Consider the following 25697-nt stretch of genomic DNA (forward strand, 5'->3'; position numbering starts at 1 on the left):
TGAAACAGCCCTCAGACACCATCCAGAGCCTGAAACACCCCTCAGACACATCCAGGGCCTGAAACACCCCTCAGACACATCCAGAGCCTGAAACAGCCCTCAGACACCACCCAGAGCCTGAAACAGCCCTCAGACACCACCCAGAGCCTGAAACAGCCCTCAGACACATCCAGGGCCTGAAACACCCCTCAGACACCATCCAGGGCCTGAAACACCCCTCAGACACCACCCAGAGCCTGAAACAGCCCTACAGCCACTCTTCATCATCCGATGCACTTCCTGCTTGTGCACAGATAAATCAAGAAGAATTCAACCCATAAGTTTTCCAACCTGATCCTAAACAAACTTTGCACACATGATGTGCAAAGAGCAAATGGGTATGAGAATGGTTTGGGATGATACTGGGCTGTGGGAAAAGAAAAGGAAAAGGAAGTAGCTGGGGTTGGAAGGGGAACTACAAAAAGATGATGTTGCATAATTTCATTTTTATTTCCTCATTTCAGAGGTCACGCTGTTGCCCATGGTGCTCATTAACCTCCACAAGACATGGGCTATGATTTCCTAAGGCACTTGCTTCATTTCAAGTTTCATTCACTTTCCTTTAAAGCTTAAAATCCAAAATGGCCCAACCTAAGCTGCATCCCTTGGAGGCTGCACAGTGTTCAGCACAGTTCCCAAAATCCTTCAAATTCCAACACTGGCATGAAATTCTGCCTGATGGCTAAAATCTAGAGGAAAGGATTGCCCAGCTGCTCAGAGGAAAGAGGAGTTTAAGGGAAGCACTGGAGAGCAGGAGGCCAGCAGCCCTGCTTTGCAGAGAGGGGGATCTCCATGGAAGGAGGATTTCAACTCCAAGCCCTGGCCTGGAAGATTCCACCTCACACTCCCTTCCCTGGTGCTGGGACCTTCCCTCCCAGCCCGAGTTTCCATTTGGACTCTCAGAACGGGCCAGTCCTGCCAGAGTTCCCTGGTCTCCCTGGGGGAGAGGGGTGTTTGCAAGGTCCAGAGCAATGGGAGGAAATGCTGCAGTGTTATGCAATTTCCTTGTGATTCATATTCAGAAATCCTCAAAACAGCCAGGAATGAGTCTTTCAACTTTCAGCTCAAGAGATGCACAAGCCCAAGGGGTATAAATAGATATGACATTCCCTCAGAACTGGTAGCCTAAGTGGCTTCCCAGCCACGCTGGGGCAGCCTGGGGAGCCATGGGCAGGAGGAGCACAGACATTCCACATGAGTGTTTTGCAACCCTTTTATAAGGGCAAATGGACCGAAGAGCAGAGCTCCAGCTGGAGTCTGGCCACCCTGACTGACTCAGCTGCTGCTGGGTGTCTGCAGCACCCAGAGCACCCCAGAGAGCCCTGCCTGAGCAGGGAGAGCTGGGGATCCCACACATCCCTCCCCACACCTCAACTGCCCTGCAACAGAAGGAACAAGCCCTTCCTCTTGATGCCTTTCTCACAAGGGCACCAGGGATGTTCCTGATCGTGTCCCCACAGTCTGCAGCCTGTCCTGCAGGGCCCTCCATAGGCACAGGGGTGGCCAGAGCAGGGCTGGAGCTCTGGCACCAGAGATCCCCAGAGTGGGGCAGGGGGGCACCCTGTACCCTGTCCTGCAGCAGCAGGGAAGGGCTCAGAGCAAGGATGGAGAGAAGGAAGAAGAGAAGAGGGAGGTGGACCCTCCAGACCTGCCCCTGAGCTCAGCACTGTGGAGCTGCTTCCCTGGGACACAGCCCTGGAGCAGCATCCCAGCAAAGCCCGTGTACAAAAAGCCTGTTTCCTTGTTAAAAGCAGGACACCTGGCAACCTTGATGAAATCAGCCCTTGTTTCTGGCTCTGCCTTATCAACCCTGTTCTATTTCTGTCTGAGAGCCAGGTTTTCATACTACAAGCAGAATTTTCAGAGCTAGACTACACTGTGTTGTGGTTAGAAATAACCTGCCCTGCTCTGAGAGCCAGAAGGATATAGATAGGAGTATGATCTCTCCCAGCCCACATCCCTGCAAACCTCTCTGCAGCAGGAGGGGAGGGAAAATTATGCCTTACTTTCCCAAGTGGAGAACTTGGCAGGGCAGCAGAAACCCACTGTGAAATGCTGGTTTATGTCATGCAGACGAAGCTGTTCATTTGGAAGAGGGTGGCCAGGGACCCTGGCAGCTCCTTCCTTCCTTCCTTCCTTTCCTCCCAACCTACTGTTCATCACAGTCAGAGCCATCTCCCACCTCGTGTCCCCCTTTCTCTCTCCTGCTCCTTCCTTCCAACATAAATTCCAGCTTCAAACCTATACCCTGGGCCTGATCAAAGGACAGAAAAGAAAAATCTATCACAAACGCAGCATCTGGGGGGCTTGAATCCCTTACATGGGTCCTGCTCCTCTGTCTCTCGGAGCTAGCTGAAGGATGGTTCTAATTAAAAGCAAGCCCACATTTTATTACAAGTGCAGGCATTCCCAAGGGCCCCTGGAGCCGAGGCCAGCCGGGCTCCCCGCCAGCCAGCTGGGCTGCTGAGCTCAGCGCAGTTATATAACCCTGTTTGTCACCCAAGGAAACAATCACCTGGGTCAGGATGCGGGAAAATCACCTGGGTCAAACTGCCAGCTTCCCATGGCTCACCCAGAGCCGGGAATGCAGCAGCAGCCACTCTGGGGCCGTGCGGCAGCGAGGGGAGCCGAGCGTGTCAGATGCGCGGCAGCCTCGGAATAACACAGCTAAAGGTCAACTGCTCCAACAAAATGCATTTCTGGAATAACTAAAGCGCCTAAAGTCTCCCAGAGCGGCGTTCCTAAGTGGGCCCAGCGAAGCAGACATGTTGGGATCACCCAAATAACTGATTAAAAGTGAAAACTTGTACTGCTCTAAGCTTCCCCCAAGTTTTCTGGGATGCTTGAGCAACAACTTGCACATCCTCCTCCGGCAGCCCTGCCTGGAGCCCGGCCAGAACACACGCCCTTCCTCCTCCCAACGTCTGCTGACGAACACGGGCTCTCAACACATCAAAACCAGCCTAATTTTAAATGACAGTGTCATCTTTATTTTTAAAATAACTGTAACACAGCCGTGCCTGGCGCTCCTCCTCTGTGAAAGAGGTTTGACACTGCCCAGGCGCTCCGAACAAGGGCGGTGGCTTCATGCCAGGAATGGCTCAGGCACCACTGCCTGGAGCTTTAAGGACTGGGACATCCCTGAGCTGAGACCCCCTTCAATCCCCCATTTGCACCTGAGCACACTGTGGGGCAGCACAGACCCTGAGCTCCGGGGAAAGCAGCAGAAAGGGAACACAGTCCCATCCCTCCTCTCCCAGAGAGACTTCTCTAAGCCCAGGGTGGCTGCAGAGGTTTCTTGGCAATCCTGGGATGTGGCACAAGGTTCTTCCCTGGACCTGGGAGCCAGTCCAGTGGGGCTTTAAAGGCTCCTGGAGTCCCTCTCCAAAACTGCAGCAGCACATTTATCCCTCTCCAGACAGGACCTGAAATTCCACAGCACTCACAACCGCCCTGGGAAACCCTCAGCCCTGCCTGTACCACCCCAGGGGCTGCCAGCACTCCCCACCACCATTTCCACCATCCAACAAACACTGGTGAGAGACAGCATGGGACACATCCACCCTGCCATGGCCTGAGCCTGCAGCCTGCCTGCTCCTGATGCCAATCCTGCTCCTGATCCCAGTCCTGCTCCTGTTCCTGATCCCAGTCCTGCTCCTGATCCCAGTCCTGCTCCTGATCCCAGTCCTGATCCCAATCCTGCTCCTGATCCTACAGAGCCCAGCTCCACACATAGATCTGCCAGGAATGACAAACAACTGAGGGTGAACACAGAAATAAAATTATCAAAACAACAGAGTCCAAAGACCTTCTTCTGGGGCTGCAGCTGGGAGAAGAAAAACCCCTGGGTGAGGGAAGGTGGTGGGGCTGCAGCAGGACAGTAAATCACTGCTTAAAACCAAATGTAGGACCCAATAAAGGAGGAAATAATGGAAGAGGCTGGCTTTGTGAGTCACTGTAGCATGAACCATTTACTTTAATTTTTAATTTAAAGTAGGAAACAATACTCTAATCGTCTATTTAAATTGGCAGGGAAATTTCTTCTCCCAACATGGAGCTATTCCCTGAATTTCTGCATGTTTGTTGAATTGCCTGATCAAATAACTCGAAGCAGAGGTGATAAAGAGAGGAAAGCAAAGTGAGTGTGTTCTCTTTGGTCTGTCACTCCAGCTGAGGCTCTGTGCCTCTCTGCTGAGGCTGCCAGCATGGCTGCAGGGTGGACAGCATGTTCCCACCAAACCATGACACGAAATCACTGGATGCAAGCACCCTGCTCCCTGCCCTGAGGCTGGCTCACCTCTCTGGGCCCAGGCTCACAAACAAGTTGCTGCAAGCAGCTGCTCCATCCTGTTCCACATCTGTGCTGCAATCCAGGTTCGATTATCCCCATTGCCCAGGCACCCACAGACCCCACCCACCCCTCACCCCCAACCTGAACCCAAACCCAAGAACACACCTGTGCACCAGGACCCACAGCCACATCCCTGGCCCTGAGCCCTGTGAGCTCCTCTCGGGGTTATCAGCAGTGACAGAAGGAGATAAGTGGCTGTCACCCACCAGAGACAACATCTACCAAAGGGACAGCAAAACCCAGCTGGTGTCCTGGGACCAGCCAGCCCAGCATCCAGGCAAAGCCAAACTTCCACAGCCAATTTCTGCAGCACAGGCCCCAAGGAAGAGCAAGGAATGCATTACAGACACGGTGAGGTATTCACACCAGAGACAGGAGCTCTGCTCTGCTCCTGGACACCCCGACAGCACAGCTGCAACGAGAGGTCACTAACTTGCCAGAACTGGGTGGGACAGCACTTTTAGGTGTGTAAAAGCAATCCAGAGGCCTCTTTTCTCTTTTAAAAATTATCTATAATGCTTCCCTAAGTATTTTTCTCTGAAACTGCTTCTTAAGCAGAGGACAAACCCCAGCAGCCACAGGGACTCCAGCTGGGCGAGCCGTCAGCCACTGAAGCAGCAGTTGCTGGAACCAGGAATAAAAGCGTGAAGTCAAGGCTTAAGACCTCACTGGCTTAAGTGCTTTAGAAGCAAAATAAAAGCTTACAAACTCCATGTCAAGTTACTGCTATTACAGGCTTAAAGGGGTACCAAACAGGAGAGGGAGAGGGAGGGAGCAGCAGCAAGAGCACATGATCTGAGAACAACATGGAACATGACATGGGCTGTGCTTCTCTGAGGATCCCCTGCTACCACCTTGTCCCCAAAAAGGACAAAGTATTTTTTGGGGCAATAACCTTGAGCTGTGGGATGCAAAAAAAGCCAAGCAGGGGCTGCCCTGGGCCAGTTTGGGTCCCAGTGGGACTCACCATCACCACAGCTCCCTGCACTGGGGGGTGGCACCAATGCCCCCAGAGCATGGAGAGACTGAGCTCCAGTTCAGGGAAAGTTCACTGGGTTGTCTGGGCTGGGCAACAGAGTGGAGGCAAAGAGAAGCAGCAAACAATAGAAACTTAGACATAGGAGTGGGCAGAGTGGGGAAAAAATGTTCTGTTCACTAAAGAGAGAGACAGGGAGATGGAGAAGCAGCAACAGGAATGACTCAGGTCATAGAGAACAACAAAAGAAATCTGCTATAAGCAAACAAACCCGGGCAGGATGAAGGCCATGAAAACCTGCAAGACAGAGTACACAAAAAAACATATTTTCCAGAAAGCTGACAAAAACACGTCTGTGGGACTGAGAGCATAATCAAAGCTGAGCATGAAAAGGGCTGTGAGGAAAGGCAGAGCAGAGGCAGGCAGGGAGCAGCCCCTGGGGAAAGCAGAGCAGGGAAGATGGCACTCGCCCATGGGCTCCCCGCGCACAGAGCTCAGGCCACAGACACTGGCTGTGCTCAGAGATGCTCTGGGCGAGGCTTCTTCTACCATCTCTGAGACCTGAGATGGAATGGATTCACAGGATAGAGCAGATCTGCAGCTCCAGTGAGTCCCAGAGCAGTACAAGGGGTTGGGAAGGTGAGCAGTGGGTGCCTGTCCTTCCCCCTGCAGCCACACTGGGACTGAAGTCCTTCAAGCGAATTTATTTTTTGAGTGAGCCAAAATAACAGGAATGCCGAGGTTGAAAGCACTGGAGTGAGTTCAAAGGACAGTGTTTCCACTGGGAAATAAATCTCTCACCATTTTGTATAATTAGACAAGGAAAACTAAAAACTATTTCAGAAAGAATTCCCAGAAGCAATATCCAAGGAGGAGGTGAGAGGTGCGCTGGGCAGGAATGTGGGGCTGGGCTCTGCTGTCACTGCCACAGGAACACGGGTGGCATCTCCAGCAGCAGGGCTGGAGGAGCTCCAGGACCACTGACAGATGTGCCAGCAGCACTGACAGATGTGCCACCAGGAGCACTGGGACAGGGGCAGGGCACGGGGGGCTCCAGAGGCACATCCAGAGTGGCCGTGGCACCCAGCCCGAGTGGAGGAGGCGGCAGACCCTGAGGGGACACACCGCGGGAGAGGGAGGCAGAGAACAGAGGAGGGACACGGGAGGGACACGGGAGGGACACGGGAGGGACACGGGAGGGACACGGGAGGGACACGGGAGTCTGGGAGGTGAGCGCTGTCCCCACCCCGAGCAGCCCCTCAGCCCCCGGGGGCGGGCTGGGGTCACATCGCTGCCCGGGGTGCGGGTGCGGTGTCGCCCCGGGCACAGGTGCCGAGAGGGGCCGGTCTCAGCTGCCCTCTAGTGGGGAGCGGCCACGGCTCCGGCACCGCTGGGGAAAAGCCCTCCCAGCCCATCATCCCCACCCTGTCCCCAGCCCAGAGCCCCCAGTGCCGCCTCCAGCCCTTCCTTGGACACCTCCGGGGATGGGCACCCCAACCCTCCCTGGGCAGTTCCAGTGCCTGAGCCCCCTTTCCATGGGGAAATTCCTGCTGTGCCCACCCTGAGCCTGCCCTGAGCCCCCTTTCCATGGGGAAATTCCTGCTGTGCCCACCCTGAGCCTGCCCTGAGCCCCTTTCCATGGGGAAATTCCTGCAGTGCCCACCCTGAGCCTGCCCTCAGCCCCCTTTCCATTGGGAAATTCCTGCAGTGCCCACCCTGAGCCTGCCCTGAGCCCCCTTTCCATGGGGAAATTCCTGCTGTGCCCACCCTGGGCCTGCCCTGAGCCCCCTTTCCATGGGGAAATTCCTGCTGTGCCCACCCTGGGCCTGCCCTGAGCCCCCTTTTCATGGGGAAATTCCTGCTGTGCCCACCCTGGGCCTGCCCTGAGCCCCCTTTTCATGGGGAAATTCCTGCAGTGCCCACCCTGAGCCTGCCTAGCCCAGCCTGAGGCCGTTCCCTCTGCTCCTGTCCCTGTTCCCTGGAGCACAGCCCGGCCCCCCCGGCTGTGCCCTCCTGGCAGGAGCTGTGCAGAGCCACAAGGGCCCCCTGAGCCTCTCCTCCTCCTCACTCATTCACCACAACCTTACCTAAACACTTACCTTGCTCTTTGCCACAAGACACAGCCTAATTTGTGCCTCTCCAAAACCCACAGCCCAGCACAGCCACCATCAGCCAACACAGCTTTTATTCCTGACTCAGGTTCCAAGGAACTTTCAGAATCGCTCTGGCCTCCACCACATACATTTGCAAACTGCATCAGCAGAGGAGAAAATCCATAAGAAACTGATCCTGAGTATCTTAACAAAACCAAACACCGCTGCTCCGTCATGGAGTTAGCAGTTTCTCCTGTTTCCAGCCTCTGCAACATGGAAGAAAACCCAAAGTCAACACAGGGGCTTTATCCAAATGAATAACAAGTGGTAAGAGTTAACGGCGTGATGAGGGCTGTCTGGAGCTGCTCTGACTGTGAGACACGGCGTAAATCTTCTCAAGTTGTGACAAATGTCTTGGCTATTGCAGCCACATTCTATGTTTAAATCTCACTAAGATGTAATTTGACATTTGGGTTTACTTTTTTCATTATAATTAAGAAACAAACTCCAGTCCACGCTAATCTCTCCACAGCCTGAATTTGCTCATGGAATTACCATCCCCGCCGTGCCAATCCTTCCCCACACTCTACAGTCAAATCAAAGGAAAACCAGACATTCTTTCCAGTAGGGTTCTGGTTACAGAAGTACAGTCAAAGCACAGGATGGATATTTCTAGGAGTCCAAAGGTCAAATCCTCATCTCTTGCTCAAGGAAATCCCTGTGGAATAGGTAACACGAAGATAACGCGCTGCACCCTGGTGTTGTAAGATAAGAACCCAAACAGAACAGCCCACAGCTGCATTTTTGATGGACGGAGGAGGATAACTGAGGACAGGGAGCTGCCTCATGTGTCAACACACTCCACCTTCAGCAGCAAAGTGTCTCTTGGATCCCTTTCCACGCAGGCAGCATTCCCATCGCTCCCACTCCGCACCTGGAAGGGCAGTGTAAGCCATCAGCAGTGAAGTGCCACAAGGTATGGCATTAATGCACAGCCACAGCCACAGCCCTGCCGTGCTGGATGAGCCAGCTGCCCTCAGCTCAGCTGATGGGCACGATAGGGGAGAGCAGCAGCACGCAGGCGGCACCGCCACCCGCGCGCTTTGGAAGGAGCTCTCATGACCAGATTCTGGAACAGGATAATCCAGGCAGTCCTGTCCTGGTTGCTCCACTGAACCTTTGGCACGCACAGCTCTTTGCAAGCACCCGAGATGTGCGTCTGCACCTCTGCAGAGTGGCTCTGCTCCTGTGCTGCACCCTGCTGCCATCAGCAGCTCACACACAGCTGGGTGACCGCTGTCCTGCGGCTCCCATGGCAGCTGAGTGTCCCTGCCACAGCAGCTCCCAGCAGAGGTGGGCAGTGGGAGGCAGGTGAGGAGGCAGGAGGAGCACAAGACTCCATTCAGATGAGGAGCAACAGCGCCCATTTTGTTTCTGAAGAAATGGTGCCACCAGAATCAAGGCAGGGGTTTCTTCAGGAGGGATCAAGACAGCTGGCACCTGCAGCTGGAGAGGCACCCCAGCTGCCCCAGGGGTCAAGAGCCAAGGGTGGAGGAGCAGGCTGGGCCCCTTTTCAACAGGTGACAGAAAAAGGGAGCAGAGGTTGTCACAAAACCAGAGAATCATGGAATGGTTTAAATTGGAAGGGCCCTTAAATCTCATCCAGTTCTACCCTCTGCCCTGTCCAACCTGGATCTGGACCAGGGATGGGGCAAGCACAGCTTCTCTGGGCGGGTGTAAATTGGAACAAGAGAGGTTCAGCCTTGGGGTCAGGAGGCCAGGGAAGCAGCTGGGCTGGAGCCCAGGCAGGCTGTGCCCTCTCCTCCCTCGGATGCTCTCAGCTCCCAACCCAAGCAACCTGCTCTGAGCAGGAGGTTGGACCAGAAACCTCCTGAGCTCCCGTCCTACCTGAATTACCTGATGGATCTACAGCTCCAGGCTGGGAGCTGGCTGCAATCCACCACACAATCCTTTCCCTGAAATGCAGGGCAGCACCTCCCACACGCAGCCTCCCGATCTCCCAACTGCTGCACGTTCCAGAAGCGAGCACTTGACCGAGTCCAGCACTCAGAACAGCCTCGTGTGTCCATGCCTCACCTGCCTCCCATGAACATTTCCCCTGACAAACAAGAGCCTTTCCATGGATCTGGGGGGGGGGTCTGCTCAAACCAGGACCAGTCTGTGGGAGCAGGCTGTGCTGGGATGGGACACCCTGCTCCCTGCATGGGCTCTGCTCTCACTGACAGAGCCTGGCTCGAGCCCAGTGTGCAGACACCCATTCCAAAGCCACATGGGCTGTCACAGAACAGCCCAGGCTGCTCTGGCTCTCCACACGGCTTCTCTTCATGTCCCAAAACGCTGCTGGCCACAGGCACAGAGGCCACAGACTGTCCTGGTTGCTCAGCAGTGCTGTAAGAGCCACAGGAGAGTCACCCCACAAAGCTGGCATGGGCCACACGGTGACCCCAGCACCCCAGAGGGACCTGCTCAGAGCCAGCCAATGCTCTTCAAGCCGGCAGTGAGGTTTGCAAATGCATTCCAAAATAAAAACTAACAACAATGAGTTTTCTGCAAACCTCCAGAATCCCTTCCAGAGGTGAGGAAGCCTTTGGCACAGCAGGAGCAAACACGGGAACAGGGGCCACACTCCTCCCGCTCACACGAAACGTACAATCCTCCAGCAGACCCAGAAACCGCTGCCAAGGAGCCGCAGGACTCCAAAAGCCCTGGAAATCTACAACGTATTTTCTTCCACTGCTCTTTTTGCCATGTTTTCCTTTCAGCACGGCAGAGCAGCATGTTTGTGCTGGCCAAGCCTACCCTCCTCCTCTCCACCGCACCTCCAAGCAATCCAAGCACGGGAGATACAGTATTACCTCAAATATTTAACCAAGGGATTAAAGGATTCGCTTGGCAGGAGGCAGAAGCTGCCCCACGGTTACAGCTCCCTGCCTGGCTGGCAGGCTCTGCAGGGAGCGCTCTGCCCCGGGCTCCGGGGCTCACCACGATTCCCCCTCTGCTCTGTGCCCCAAAATCGCTGCTCACCGGCTCCCGGCCGTCCATGGCCTCCATCCAGAGCCGCCGGTCCTCCTCCGAGAGCGCCTGCATGGTGATGACACCGGGCCTGCGAGAGAAAGGGGACGCTGTCAGTGAGCACGGGACGGGGAGCCAGCGTGGCAGAGATGAATCTTTCATGAGAGGGAGAGGGAAGGAGGACAAGCTCCTTCCCAGGCAAGCCCCAGCACAAGGAGGACGAAAGCCATGGACACCCCTGCAGGTCCCGGCCAGGGTCGGCAAGGAGCAGAGGGCATCTCCAACAACCAGCACACCTTTCCAGTGGTTTTGTGGGAGAGCTGGGTGCCAAATTCCTCCTCTGGCCCTCGGCCAGCCAGCTCACCTGCACTGGGCAGAGCACGTGCATGCAACGGCAGGAGAAGGCAAGGAAGGTAGGCAAGGAAGGCAACCAAGCAAGCAGGAGCCCCACACATCCCAGCCCGTGTCTCACCAGCACCCCAAGCACTCATGGAGGAGACCACTGCTCTGCAAAGTGTTTCACCCCCGAGGGGTCTGTGCCCTCATGGCTGTGTCAGTCCCCTGTCTGTACCCTGCTGTGAGACACAGCAGTGGCAGTGACACGATGCTGGCCCGTGTCCCCCTCCAGGAGCAGTGCAGGAGCCCCAGGGTGCTGCTCCTGCCCCCAGCACTGTCACACACACCACAGCCCTGAGCTGCCCTGCCAATCCAGCCTCCAACAAACAGCCCTGGGACTGCTCATTCACTGTAATGAGAGGGGAAAGGACAGGCCCGTGTGCTGCACACATGGCACAGGAGCAGGGCACAGCAGTGGCACTGCCCTTGCCCGAGGGCCAACGCCACCTCCACACTCCTCAGTGGATGCTGTCCTGGACCACCCTTTCCAGCAAGGAGTGAAAGCTCCATTAGCTGCTCTGTGACCAGCAGGGTGAGGATGGGTTTGATAAGACAGAGAGTTTGCACAGCCTCAGGTGCGGGAGTGTGGGGACACAGAGGGTGGGAGCTGTGACCCCACACCAGGGGCTGCCATCTCTCTGTGCCCTGCTTGGCTGTGAGCTCCCAGGATTTCCATGCCCACATCCTGGCCCATCCTGCAGCCTGGATCCCAACACGCTCAGCGGGCTAAGCCTGCTCCTCCCCAGCCTTGTGCCTTTGGGCTGGTCTGCATCCCCCCCAGCGCTGCTCCCGGGCTCAGGCAGACAGACAGACAGACAGACCTGTCCGTGTGTCTGTCTGGCACTGTCGCTCCCTCCCTGACTGTTCCCAGGCACAGCAGCCCAGCATCCCTGCAGGAGCACAGTGAGCAGAGGCCCTGGCAACAGGGACACCCACACAGGGGGGCTGCTGTGCTCTCTGCCCATGGGGATTCAAACGCTGACCTGTGACAGCACAGAGCCCCTGGTGCTGCTCTTCCCAGCCCAGCAGAGCAGCAGCTCTGCAAGGGCACAGGAGCCACGAGCGCTGCAGGGCACAGGGAGGGAGGAAAGGGAAGGGGATTAAACCTCAGGAGCTGCCAACCACCTGCAGAGTGTTCACTGAGCACGTAGGCTCTGTTCAGTACTCGACCCCCAGAACCTGATAAAGCCTGGGGAGAGGGGTGATTTCTAACTTGAACTTCCCAGGGGTGGTTCAGCCGGAAAACGTGAGCTGCACCAACACTCTGCAGATACCCTTTGGTCCTTGATAAGAGCCTGTAAGAAAATTAAACTTTAACAGGGGCTCTCAAGAGGTGGGCTTGGCCCCTCTGCTGCTGCTCTGTGGCACGCACAGGCCAGGGACCGAGGATTAACCCTTCTCCTAACTGCACTCCCCATCCAACCAGCCCAGCTCTCAGCAGGCACACGGCAGCTCAGCACTGTCCCACCAGTGGAAGCGGTGCCCAGGTCCAAAAACCAGACATAATGTGCTTGATCTCTGCTAATCCCATTGGTGAGTCAGTCAATACTCACCAGCTTAGTGGTTTGGAAGTTTACTCACTTAGGAGGGAAGAGGAAACCACTTAACCATCGCCTCATCTGAGAGGGAAAACGCTCCACGTCCAACAGCAAACGTCTTCAAAACACTGCACAGAGCTCCTTGTTGTGCAGGTACAGAGTGACTCAAGAGCAGTCCCTGGTACCCGGGGAGCTGCAGTGGCCACTTTAGCCAGGGCTTAGGTCTGACTTTAAGCCAGGCTGCTGCTGAAGGCACAGACACCTCAGTGAGAAAGCCCTGGAAGGGCTCTAGCTCAGCTAGGGACACACGGGAAAGGAAATACTGGCATTTCTATGTCTTTAGCCAGAGAAATAGAACAGAGAAATTTAAGCCCTCCATCCATGGTATGTTGGGCACTGGACTCCCAGCAGAGCATGGTCCCAGAGTGGCAGTGCTGGTATCTGGAGTGCCAGCTTCCCTCAGCACAGGGCAAAGAGGTGATAACAGCAAAATGTTTGTTCTGCCTCTGAGCAGATAACAACTCCTCGGGCTTCACTTCCAACTCAAACTTCTTTAACAGCATGAGGGGAGGGGCTGTGAAACTGAATCAAACCCAATTTCCATTGCAAATAGCCCTGCATTTCCTCCCCCAGTGTTTATTTGCCAGGGCACCCATTGCATCACTTTCCTGAGCAGAACCATCTTCCTGGCTGTGATAAATTTAAAATGCACCCACACATTACACCTCATTCATTATGGATGTGGCCGAGGCCCACGGGGCTCCATGTGCTCCCAGCCAGGTCGGGTGGCTGGCACTGGATCAGCCTCCTGCCAGCACTGCCAGCAGCTGGAAACACTGCTGGAAACACACAGCTCCATCCTCACCAGGAAACACTGCTGGAAACACACAGCTCCATCCATCCTCACCAGAAACACTGCTGGAAACACACAGCTCCATCCATCCTCACCAGAAACACTGCTGGAAACACACAGCTCCATCCATCCTCACCAGGAAACACTGCTGGAAACACACAGCTCCATCCTCACCAGGAAACACTGCTGGAAACACAGCTCCATCCTGACCAGCACCAGGAAACACTGCCGGAAACACACAGCTCCATCCATCCTGACCAGGAAACACTGCTGGAAACACACAGCTCCATCCATCCTCACCAGGAAACACTGCTGGAAACACACAGCTCCATCCATCCTCACCAGAAACACTGCTGGAAACACACAGCTCCATCCATCCTCACCAGAAACACTGCTGGAAACACACAGCTCCATCCATCCTCACCAGGAAACACTGCTGGAAACACACAGCTCCATCCTCACCAGGAAACACTGCTGGAAACACAGCTCCATCCTGACCAGCACCAGGAAACACTGCTGGAAACACACAGCTCCATCCTGACCAGGAAACACTGCTGGAAACACACAGCTCCATCCTGACCAGGAAACACTGCTGGAAACACACAGCTCCATCCTGACCAGGAAACACTGCTGGAAACACACAGCTCCATCCATCCTCACCAGAAACACTGCTGGAAACACACAGCTCCATCCTCACCAGGAAACACTGCTGGAAACACAGCTCCATCCTGACCAGGAAACACTGCTGGAAACACACAGCTCCATCCTCACCAGAAACACTGCTGGAAACACACAGCTCCATCCATCCTCACCAGGAACACTGCTGGAAACACACAGCTCCATCCATCCTCACCAGGAACACTGCTGGAAACACACAGCTCCATCCATCCTCACCAGAAACACTGCTGGAAACACACAGCTCCATCCATCCTCACCAGGAAACACTGCCTGCACACAGCTCCATCCTCACCGAGCCTCCTCAGAACCAACCCCTCCCACAGCCATGGTGAAACCCTGCTCTGACCTCCCTTCCCAAAAGAGTAGCAAAACTGATCTCTCCTTGTCCCTTCACCCAACAAATGACCCCGAATACTGGGGGTCACTTATGCAGATAATTATTTACAAAGATAACACACAGCAGATACAGATTTTGCTGTGGGGCAGCTCCTCCCAACACACAGGATGTACCTGGAGCCAGGTGGAGCCAGCCCACCCCAGCCAGCCCCAGCTGTGCCATCAGGGCAGCAGGACACCCTCCTGGAACCTGAGCTCTTGTGGCAAACAGACCAAGGACCTGCTGATTCACTCCCAGGTGTGCATCCCACATTTCCACCTGCACTCCACATTTCCCACCACGCCCCTCTGCCTTTTTCTGGGACACAGGGAGGGGAAGGGACATTTTGGGATCAGAAGAAATCCATTTATAAACGGAGTGAGTGTAGGAGGGTGAGACTAGAGCAGAACATGGCAAACACTTAATAAGAAAGAATATTTTCAATATGCTACAATCTAAAAATGGAAGATTATTCCATATGAGACCACACAGGAAATTTGAATTTTCTCAATATCTCAGCTTTTGTGACAAATGGCCTGGCCTTAAGGAGCTGTGACTAAGCACACTGAGAAAATGAGAAACTGCAATAGCTTTTCCTTCTTCCAGGAAAACAAACAAATAAGGAAAGCAATAGAAACAGATAAGAACTTCCAACTGCTGTAGCAGCTTATCACAGCGAGACAATCTAAACTGCTGATGAAAACACACAAGAGTGCATTAATAACAGGGGCTGAGCTGGGTGAGTGCACAGAGATGTTCCCAGAGCAGAGCAGCCCTGACAGGAGCCCACAGCCACGGGCCTGGCACCAGCAGCCAGGTGTGACCCCAAAATGCTGGGGAGCAAAGCTGGAATTAAGGGGGAGATTGACCCCAAAAATGCTGGGGAGCAAAGATGGAATTAAGGGGGAGATTAACCCCAAAAATGCTGGGGAGCAAAGCTAGAATTAAGGGGGAGATTGACCCCAAAAAATGCTGGGGAGCAAAGATGGAATTAAGGGGGAGATTGACCCCAAAAAATGCTGGGGAGCAAAGATGGAATTAAGGGGGAGATTGACCCCAAAAATGCTGGAGAGCTAAGCTGGAATTAAGGGGGAGATTGATCCCAAAAATGCTGGGGAGCCAAAATGTGGCCCCAAAATGCTGGAGAGCAAAGCTGGAATTAAGGGGGAGACTGACCCTGACCTCAGAAAGTCACACAGAGCTCGGAGCACCCCCAGTACAGCACCAGCATCCCCAGTACAGCAGCAGCAGCACCAGTACAGCACCAGCACCCCAATACAGCCACCAGCACCCCAATACAGCCACCAGCAGCACCAGTACAGCCACCAGCACGTCCCACAGGGGTCAGGGCCACCGTGGCCACCAAGGGCAGGGAGCCTCATCCCTGTCTGTGCCAAGCCAGCCCTCGCCCCCCTGTGCCAGCCCCCAGGCTCTGTCTGAAAGGTGGCTGGAAAGGTGACCCGGCAGAGGCACAGGGACAGCTGCACTCCCTGAGGCTCTGCAGGCACAGGCACAGCACAGCAGGGCTGGGCTCACCTGGCACGGGCAGCAGGGACAGCTCCTGCCGCTGTCAGAGCCCTGCATCCTCAGGTGCATCCCAGAGCAAGGCCAAGAGCCCTCCTGGGATCACCACCTGCTCAGGACAGCACCTGGCAGGTGCCTGGCAGCCCTCCCAGCCCCATGCCAACCACTCAGCCCCTGTGCCAATTCTCTCAGCAGGAATTTACCCGTGGAAAGGGGGCTCAGGCACTGGAACTGCCCAGGGAGGGTTGGGGTGCCCATCCCTGGAGGGTCCAGGGAAGGGCTGGAGGTGGCACTCGGTGCTCTGGGCTGGGGACAGGGTGGGGATCAGGCACAGCCTGGACTCGATAGTGCTGGGGGTCTTTCCCCACCTCAGAGGCTCTGGGATTCTGGCTCTAGAGCTCCACTGTGCACCAGGTGTGGTGCCAGTCACCCTGGGGGCACCCACAGGGCAATGGTGGTGCCTGCAGGGTTCACTGCTCTCCTGACACACCAAACCCTGCATCTGAAGAGCTCCTGCTCCCCAAAAAGCCAGCTGGCACTTTGAAGCAGTTTGCTTCTGGCCCAGAGCAATGACCTACATCATCCTAAATGACAAAGCCTTTGTCATCAGTCAAAGGAGATGCTCCTCCTCCTCCCCAGGCTCGTTTTGTAAGACACTGGCTGACATCCCTGCTCACCTTGTTTACAAACCTGATTTAATGTGCAGAGACGACAAACAAGTGCAGTTAATGAAAAAAGAGCATTAGCAGTAAAACACAGTATCCATCACGCTGGGGGTGTGTTTCAGGCAGACCCTAGAACACCATTTGGGGTTAATTTTGCTGTCACAACACAGTACAATAGTTCTAACTTGCCACATTGAACATGAGAGCTATTTGTGAATGCCAAGGCCAGGTTGGGTGGGGGTTGGAGCAACCTGGCCCAGTGGAAGGTGTCCCTGCCCATGGCAGGGGGTGGAATGAGATGGGTTTTAAGGTGCAACAGAAACTATTCTGGGATGCTGGGACAAGGAAGCAATGCTGTAATAACAGATCAGGCTCCAGATTTTCAGCTTGGTTGTGCTGAATCATCTTTACAGGAGAAAAACTCACTTTTTTTCCCACCTAGGAAGGAACAGCTCTTGGCTGGTGCTATTTAGGGAGTTCCTGCTGAGCTCCAGCCTCCAGCCCGTGCTGTCTGAGCTCCCAAAATGCAGGGCTGACAAAAGTTTCTGTGTTTCTGTGCAGTGTCTGAAGCAAGGCCGAGGCTGCCACCTCCAGGCTGCCTGAGAGCTGTGGGACAGCCCTGGAGCTGGCAAGGTGGAGGTGATCTCCTGCACTGACAGCAGGACCTGGGGGTGCCCAGATCTACCCCAGGAACAGGGAGACTGGCTGGGCACAGCACAGCCTCTTTCAGCCACAGCAAAACTTGTTGTTTCCTCTTCCTCTTAATTTTATCCATATTTTAGACATCTAATGACAAATTCTGATGCCAAGAGAATGCAGAGCTGCCTGTATATTGGGAAAAAACAGCTTTTTCCTTCAGGTGTGTCCTGCCCTCCTGCTCTCTCAGGTAAATCCCTGCAGCAGGAATGTGCACATGAAAGGAGAAATTCCTCAGGTTTCCCCTTCCTGTGCTACTCCACTGCCATGATTTGCATGGAGCATGCAGATTTCTGGAGCAGCTCCTGATCCCATGCCTGGCAGGCTCCAAACATCAAGGGAAGCTTCAGCTGCCTCTGAACACGCTGAAGAAAATTATTGAGGCTCCATTCTCCTTCTCCCGCTTTTTAGTTTGGTTTTCACATTATAAAAAAATATCCTCAGGGCAGAGCAAAAAAAAATTCCCTGTGTCAGCAGAAACACTGCAGCTTTTTGGAGAAAAGCACAGCTCCAGAGAGTGGGAGGCAGCCCCAGGTTATCTCCTGCCTCAGCCAGCACAGGCAGAGCTCCATCACCCAACCCTCCCTGCCACGGGCTGGCACTGAAACACTGCCCAGGCACAGGCTGGACAGGGAGAGGCACCAGAGGGCATCCCAGCATTATTCAACACCCAGATTTTAATGAACTTGGGTTTTTCTGAGACCTCCAGGGAACTCCTGCAGATGGGAGGACAGCTGGACAGGCACACAGCTGGGAGAACACACGGGGTGCCTTTGGAGCAGTGAACTCCTGCAGAGAGGGAGACCTGAGGCAGTGACAAATTCCTCCTGGAACAGCAGCACCAGCCTGGCTTTCCTGTTTGTGTGTGTAAGCCATGCATGATGCCAGCTGATACGGTAACAGCTCTCACTCCTGGCTGCCAGAGATTGAACCCACACACACCTCTGGTCCAGCTGCTGTGTGATAAGTCACAGCAGAAGTGTTTTCCTTCTTCAGGAAAAAGGAATGAAAGTGCCTGGAGGCACGAGCCAGAGTCCATTATCACCATCCACGATGAACCAGTAACAGCCAGCCCAGCAGAAAAGCTGACACTGTTCCAGCACACACCCAGGGCTGGAAGAGGCAGCACATCCCTCCAGAACAGCCACAGAGCACCTTCTCCAGGCTGGCAACCCTCACCTTGTGTGGCCAGAGGCTGCAGAAGTGCTAAACACCCTTAAAGTCAGAGGGACTTGAGTCAGAGAGGCTTGTAAACCAAAGCACTGACTCAATACACAGAGAGCACCTGGCTGGGAAAGGTGTGACTCCATGGATTAATGCTTTCCACTCACTGAGGTGTGACTGACAGAGAGGAACTCGGGAACTGCAGCACAGGGGCAGGGGCACAGGGGCAGGAGCACAGCCAGGAGCAGGAGCACAGGAACACAGAGCAGGAGCACAGGGGCAGGGGCACAGGGGCAGGGGCACAGAGCAGGAGCACAGGGACACAGAGCAGGAGCACAGGGGCAGGGGCACAGGGGCAGGGGCACAGGGGCAGGGGCACAGAGCAGGAGCACAGAGCAGGGGCACAGGGGCACAGGAACACAGAGCAGGAGCACAGAGCAGGAGCACAGGGGCAGGAGCACTGGGGCAGGAGCACAGGGGCAGGAGCACAGGGGCAGGGGCAGGGGCACAGGGGCACAGGGGCACAGGAGCACAGAGCAGGGGCACAGAGCAGGAGCACAGAGCAGGAGCACAGGGACACAGGGGCAGGGGCACAGGGGCAGGGGCACAGAGCAGGAGCACAGGGGCAGGGGCACAGGGGCAGGGGCACAGGGGCAGGGGCACAGGGGCAGGGGCACAGGGGCAGGGGCACAGAGCAGGGGCACAGGGGCAGGAGCACAGGGGCAGGAGCACAGGGGCACAGAGCAGGGGCACAGGGGCAGGAGCACAGGGGCAGGAGCACAGGGGCAGGAGCACAGGGGCAGGGGCACAGGGGCAGGAGCACAGGGGCAGGAGCACAGAGCAGGGGCACAGAGCAGGGGCACAGAGCAGGGGCACAGAGCAGGGGCACAGGGGCAGGAGCACAGGGGCAGGGGCACAGGGGCAGGAGCACAGGGGCAGGGGCACAGAGCAGGGGCACAGGGGCAGGAGCACAGGGGCAGGAGCACAGGGGCACAGAGCAGGGGCACAGGGGCAGGAGCACAGGGGCAGGGGCACAGAGCAGGGGCACAGGAGCACAGGGGCAGGAGCACAGAGCAGGGGCACAGGGGCAGGAGCACAGGGGCAGGAGCACAGGGGCAGGGGCACAGAGCAGGGGCACAGAGGCATAGAGCAGGAGCACTGGGGCAGGAGCACAGGGGCAGGAGCACTGGGGCAGGAGCACAGAGCAGGAGCACAGGGACACAGGGGCACAGAGCAGGAGCACTGGGGCAGGAGCACAGAGCAGGAGCACAGGGACACAGGGACACAGAGCAGGAGCACAGCCCTTCCCTCCCCAGGCCAGCACAGCCCCAGCAGCCTCCTGGCAGCACTCACCGATCCACAGCCTCCACATCAAAGCAGAACCTCTTCTCAATGGTGTCTGTTTTCCGCCGGGTACAGGATTTCAGGGTGACAGCTTCATCTTCCCCCTGAGAAGAGACAAAATCTCAGCTGAGGCTGAGAACAACCAACAGCCACAGGCCTGTCCCCAGCTGTCAATGAGCAGGTTCAAACCTGGGGGGATCTGGCTACATCACCCTGCTAAGAATATCTGTTTATATCTCTGACAGGAGGACTTGTCTTTTTACCCTTATTTAGTCCAAAACCTTTCATGAGGAGCCTTCCTTTCAGGATGCCCACCATTCAATCTGAGCATAAAGCACCACACAACCCATTCTTCATGTGGGCAGGTACTGCTGGACCACAACTTTTGGGCAAAATCAGCTTTATTTTCCATTGCTGAACAACACTCCTGCTGGCAGTTTGCACTCCACGCTGCATTTTTGGCAGCACTGTGCACACGAGGACTCCTAACAGGAGCAAACACGTCTTAAAATGTTCATTGTATAACAAAGCAACGACAAAACCATTCTCCCAGCCCGAGAACGCCTCTCTGCATCCAAGCTGTACTGGATTTCCAGAGGACTGAGCAGCAGGATCTGTGAGCACTGCTGTCCTCTGCTGGAGGGAATCCTGCCTCAGCCCCTGCCGGCACAGACACTGCTCCTGCAACTGTGAAATTCCACTGATGACTTCAGAGAAAATGAATTCTGAAGGAGTTCCTGGAGACAGACACTTTTCTGGGCTCTCTCTGCTGTTCCTGATGACACCTTGGCTGACCACCCTGTTCCCTGACATCACCATTTTTCCAGGAAACATATTTAGGATCACTTAGATTGGAAAAGACCTCAAAGATCACCGAGGCTGAAAGTTGCCCAGAACAGCCAAGCCCACCACTAACCCATGTCCTCACATGCTACAACCACACATCCATTAAATCCCCCCAGGGAGGGTGACTCGCTGGCTCCTATCCATAAACTCCTCCCCAGAGCCACCACCATTCAGCTCCTGGCACCCAAAACCCTCCCTGGCACCCAGTCCTGCCCATCCCACCACGATGGCAGCAGTTTTCCTGTGGCCCCAGCCCCTCCTGCTTGCTGCCCATGTTGCAGGCACTGCTGGAGATGCTCTTCTGCTGGGACTATGAACCTGCCCCAAAACCAGCCCTAACCTGGCTGTCCTCATGTGCCTCCAGGGTTTCTGACCCACCAAGAACTCTCCTGGCCCAGCCAGGGCCCCAGCACAGACCCAGAACACAAAGAGCTCCTGCAGGGCTTGTCCCTGGGGTGTGGCAGTGTCCTGCCCCTGGTGCCCCCCAGCCAGCACAAGGCTGCTCCCACTCTGCCCAGAATTGAGGCAATTCCCTGCTCCAGACCCACCAACACCCAGCTCTCAAGCTCAGAGGGGCTGGTGCCACCTGTGCCCCAGGAGTGAGGGGTCTCCTCAAGCAGCACCTCAGCCCCTGCTCCAGCCAGACCCCAGAATCCCCAGCCCCAAGCCCCTGGACTGATCCATGCCCAGATGCCCATGGTGGTCACCACTGACAGATCCTGGAGCCCAGCCAGAGCTGCCCCAGCACGGGCAGCATTTCATGGCAGGGTGGTGCAAGCCACAGGTGAAGCAGAGCCCTGGAGAGGGGCTCAGCACAGCCCTGGACAGGGGCTCAGCACAGCCCTGGACAGGGGCTCAGCACAGCCCTGGACAGGGGCTCAGCACAGCCCTGGACAGGGGCTCAGCACGACCCTGGACAGGGGCTCAGCACGGCCCTGGACAGGGGCTCAGCACGGCCCTGGACAGGGGCTCAGCACAGCCCTGGACAGGGGCTCAGCACAGCCCTGGACAGGGGCTCAGCACGGCCCTGGACAGGGGCTCAGCACAGCCCTGGACAGGGGCTCAGCACAGCCCTGGACAGGGGCTCAGCACGGCCCTGGACAGGGGCTCAGCACGACCCTGGACAGGGGCTCAGCACGGCCCTGGACAGGGGATCAGCCTGGCCCTGGACAGGGGCTCCAGCCTGGCCCTGGACAGGGGCTCAGCACGACCCTGGACAGGGGCTCAGCCTGGCCCTGGACAGGGGCTCCAGCCTGGCCCTGGACAGGGGCTCAGCACGGCCCTGGACAGGGGCTCAGCTGCTGCCAGCACAGCCCTGGGTGCTGGGAGAGCCCTGAAATGGGAAGGGACCAGACAAAACACAGTAGAGCCACTGATGATTACAGGGCTGGGATATGTTAATGCTGAGCTATAATGAAGATGCTCCAAGGCAAGAGGAAATTAATTTTAGAAGCTTCCCTGCCCACAGCTGGCTCCCTGTGCCAGCAGGAAGCCGTGTGGGAGCCTGTCCAGCTGCCCCAGGCTCTCCCCAGCAAGGGGATTGTGTTTGCAAACTGTCCCAGCTGGGAACTCTGTGGAGGGGTCTATTGTTCCTGCTGTAGAGAGCAAAGCCAGCCCTAGACACAGCCCTGGGAGCACTGGGACACAGCATGGGCTGGCTCCCCACAGCCCACATCCACTGCTCCCCTGCTCTTCACACCCCCTCGGGGCCAAGGGGAGCTCCAGGCTCTGCTGTGGCTCTGCCCAAAACAAAACAGCTTCACTGGCCAAGTCACAGGATCATCAAAAACTCACTGAATGGTTTGGGCAGAAAGGGCACTTAGAGCTCATCCTGTTCCACTCTCTGCCATGGGCAAGGACACTTCCACTCCACCACGCTGCTCCAAGCCCCATCCAACCTGGCCTTGGACAAGTCACAGGCATTGGAGAAGGAGCAAAATAATGAACAGGTTCTCTTGTCTGTGCCTTGGAGCAGGAACGAGGGACTGGGGGGCAGGAGCACCCATGGAGCTGGAGCGTGGTGGGTGCACGTGGCTGGCAAAGATCTGTGGGCTCTGGGGGGTTCCTGCCTTTTGCTTCTCAAACCAGGCGCCAAGTCCATTCCCCGTGTGGCAGCCACTCAGCCTGGAATGAATGTGACCCACTTCACTGCCTTTGGGTCACCTTGCCAAGAAGGTGACACAGTTTGAGCCCTGGGAGAGCCTGCAGCCAGCAGTGCCACGTGCTCCCAGCAGGACACAGCCCTGCTCCCTGCCAGCACCAACTCACCCCTTCCCTCCTGCTCCCAGCCCTCACTCACCCCTTTTCCTCCTGATTTCTGGTCAAAGGGCACCATGGTGATGCGCTTGGATTCCCTCTGGTAGGTGCAGTAATGCTTCACCCAGGAAGTCCCAAAGTGACCTGCAGAGCAAACACAGGGTTCATGCCCAGAGCAGCTCCAGTGCCCTCCCATTAGACCCTGCTGTGTTTGACCATCATTTCACATGCCAGGCTCCTGTACCTACCAGGTGAGGCACGGGCAGGATTCTCCCTGGCTGCCCCATCCCCACTCACTGGGGCAGTCCCTGCTCCCAGGGGCTCTGTGCCTGCTGGATCAGCCTTTGTGCCCCTGTCCTGGCAAACCCCTCCCCAGGCTCCCAGCCCGACACCTACGCTTCTCCTGCACGTAGAGATACCCCTCCATGGTGTAGGGGCTGATGTTTTTGTGCTCGTGGGGATTCTCCTTCATCTTCTTCATCAAAGCTTCAACCTCTGACCTTGTTCCTTCAAAGCGGTTTCTTGTCTGCAAATTAAAGCAGGAATGTCTTCCCCAGTGCAGGGACCTGTGCCTGGCTCTGCAGCACATGGGGTGGGGCTGGGGAGCCCTACAGCCCCGTGGGAAATGGGCTGGGGAGCCCAGGGGCAGCCACAGGGCAGGCTTGCTTCCTGGGCCTGGATTTAAGCTAAAGCAAAAATATTACAAGAATTGGCAAGGCCTTCCAGAACTTTAAGGGGGCTTACAAAAAGAGGGAGAGTGATTTTTGGCATGGGTCAATAGTGATAGGACAAGGGAAATGGATTTAAACTCAAAGAGGAGAGATTTGGATTGGATATTAGGAAAAAATTCTTCCCTGTGAGGGTGGGCAGGCCCTGGCACAGGATGCCCAGAGCAGCTGTGGCTGCCCCTGGATCCCTGGCAGTGCCCAAGGCCAGGCTGGACAGGGCTTGGAGCAGCTGGGACAGTGGAAGGTGTCTCTGCCATGGCAGGGGTGGAATGAGATGAGTTTTAAGGTCCCTTCCAACCCAAACCACTCTGGGATTCTGTGATTAAAATACACCAGAAGGTGAGGTGGCTCTGCAGACACTGACAGCACAGGCACAGGGACACCCTGGGCATGGGGACAGCCCAGGAACAGGGACAGCCCAGGCACACTCACATTCTGGATGCTGATTGTCAGCTCTGTCTTGAAGTCACTGAAGTCCTTTGCAAGCTCGTAGCCGTGGTGGTAGAACGTGAAGAGCCCCTGCAGAAAGGCCAGCAGCTGCATTGGGAAAAAGCAAATGGAGATGGTCAGTGGAGAGCCAGAGCTGCACCCAGAGGCACCAGTGCTGAGGGGAGGGGGCCCTGCAGCCCCCTGGGATGGAGGGGCTCCCTGGTGGGCCCCCTGAGAGGGGCTGTGGGGTGAGGCTGGACACCCTGGCCCTGCCCGGGCTCCCCATGACCCCATCTCACCACAGCCCCCCAGTTTTGTGCAGGCTCAGCCCGACTGAGAGCTCACTTACAGGTTCCACAAACTCAAACATCTTCCTCTCCTGGACCTCCTGCACCTTGAAGACATATTCCAGGGAGACCTCGTAGAAGTGCTGCCGAACCAGGTCCACCTGGCTGTCTGCCTGCAGGGGGCGGAGGGGAAACAGAGCTCAGGAAAGACCAGAGCACAGCTGGCTCTGATGGGAACATCCCCAAGCGCAGCAAACGCAGCTCCAGCCCCCAGGCCCAGCTGGACAGATGGCACAGCAGTAAACATAAACCTGATCCACATGGGCAAGCTCTTCATTCAGCTGAGGAAAACGGGTGTGGTGACTCATGCTCTCACCTCCCCAACAGCCGGGTACAAAACGTGCGGTAGAGGCGAGAAAAATGGAAATCACTGTGAACTTGACAAGAAAAGGCAACTCTCCCTTTTCTGGAAAGCAGTCCCCCCTCGCCAGGGATGCCACATCCACATTTCACTACTCCACACCGAATCCTCCTTCTAAGGCAACTCCTCCCTCAGGGGGTCTGAGCCACACAAACCACGGACCCTTCCCGGGAACAACGGGGAACAGGAGCAGCCCCTGAACGGGAGCTGTTCCCAGCGGGCTCCTCCTGCCCTCCCGGCAGCGGCCCGAGCCAGGCCCGGGTGGGAGATGCCACCAGATGGCACCAGATGGCACCAGCAGGCAGCGCTGCTGCAGCGCACCTGCACGGGCCCGGCATCCCGCACTGATCCCGCACACATTCCCAGCTGAATCCCGCACTGATCCCACGCACAGCCCAGCTGAATCCCAAACACATCCCAAACAGCATCCTGAACAGAATCCCACACTGCATCCCGCACTGAATCCCAAATTGAATCCTGCACTGATCCTGAACTGAATCCCGAACTGAATCCCAGGCTGAATCCCAAACAGATCCTGAACTGGATCCCAAACTGAATCCCACACTGCATCCCAAACTGGATCCCAAACTGCATCCTGCACACATCCCAAACTGAATCCCGTGCTGAATCCCGCACACATCCCACTCTGCACCCCATAAGGCACCTCCAGGCAGCCCCCAGGGCCAGGCTCTGTCCAGGGCACAGGCTCACAGCTCTGACAGCCACGAGTGGATCCTTCCCTCCCCAGCCAGAATTCCTTCCACTCCCTGCCCCATGTCAGTACCTCAAACACAAACTAAAGCAGGGCTCATTTAAAAGCCACCCTTCCCTGGGACACATGGGTGCTGCCCCATGGGAAGTTATTTACAAACCCCAAGGACAAGGCTGGCTTGCAGGCACATCTGCCCAGATGCTGAGCCCTCCTCAGCCCTGATTTGCTGGAAGATGATCACCTGTGCATTTCTGCTCTGCTGGGCACAGCCTTCCTGTACCCCCCTGGGTAC

At 56.1% G+C, this 25697-nt stretch overlaps 1 protein-coding gene across 4 annotated transcripts in view; it reads right to left on the reverse strand.

Annotated features, from left to right (window-relative positions):
- Positions 1 to 25697, reverse strand: part of ARHGAP26 (Rho GTPase activating protein 26) — a 107509-nt gene that overhangs the window by 59298 nt on the left and 22514 nt on the right. For all 4 annotated transcript variants that reach the window (XM_066559967.1, XM_066559966.1, XM_066559965.1 and 1 more), the window contains exons 6-11: positions 24335 to 24445; positions 23989 to 24093; positions 23225 to 23354; positions 22872 to 22972; positions 19736 to 19830; positions 10505 to 10583 (exon numbers count right to left, since the gene is read on the reverse strand). In XM_066559967.1, the coding sequence (XP_066416064.1) occupies positions 10505 to 10583; positions 19736 to 19830; positions 22872 to 22972; positions 23225 to 23354; positions 23989 to 24093; positions 24335 to 24445 (621 nt within the window). The remainder of the gene's footprint in view (positions 1 to 10504; positions 10584 to 19735; positions 19831 to 22871; positions 22973 to 23224; positions 23355 to 23988; positions 24094 to 24334; positions 24446 to 25697) is intronic.

This window comes from Molothrus aeneus, chromosome 15, assembly GCF_037042795.1.
Source record: "Molothrus aeneus isolate 106 chromosome 15, BPBGC_Maene_1.0, whole genome shotgun sequence".
Lineage (NCBI taxonomy): Eukaryota > Metazoa > Chordata > Aves > Passeriformes > Icteridae > Molothrus > Molothrus aeneus.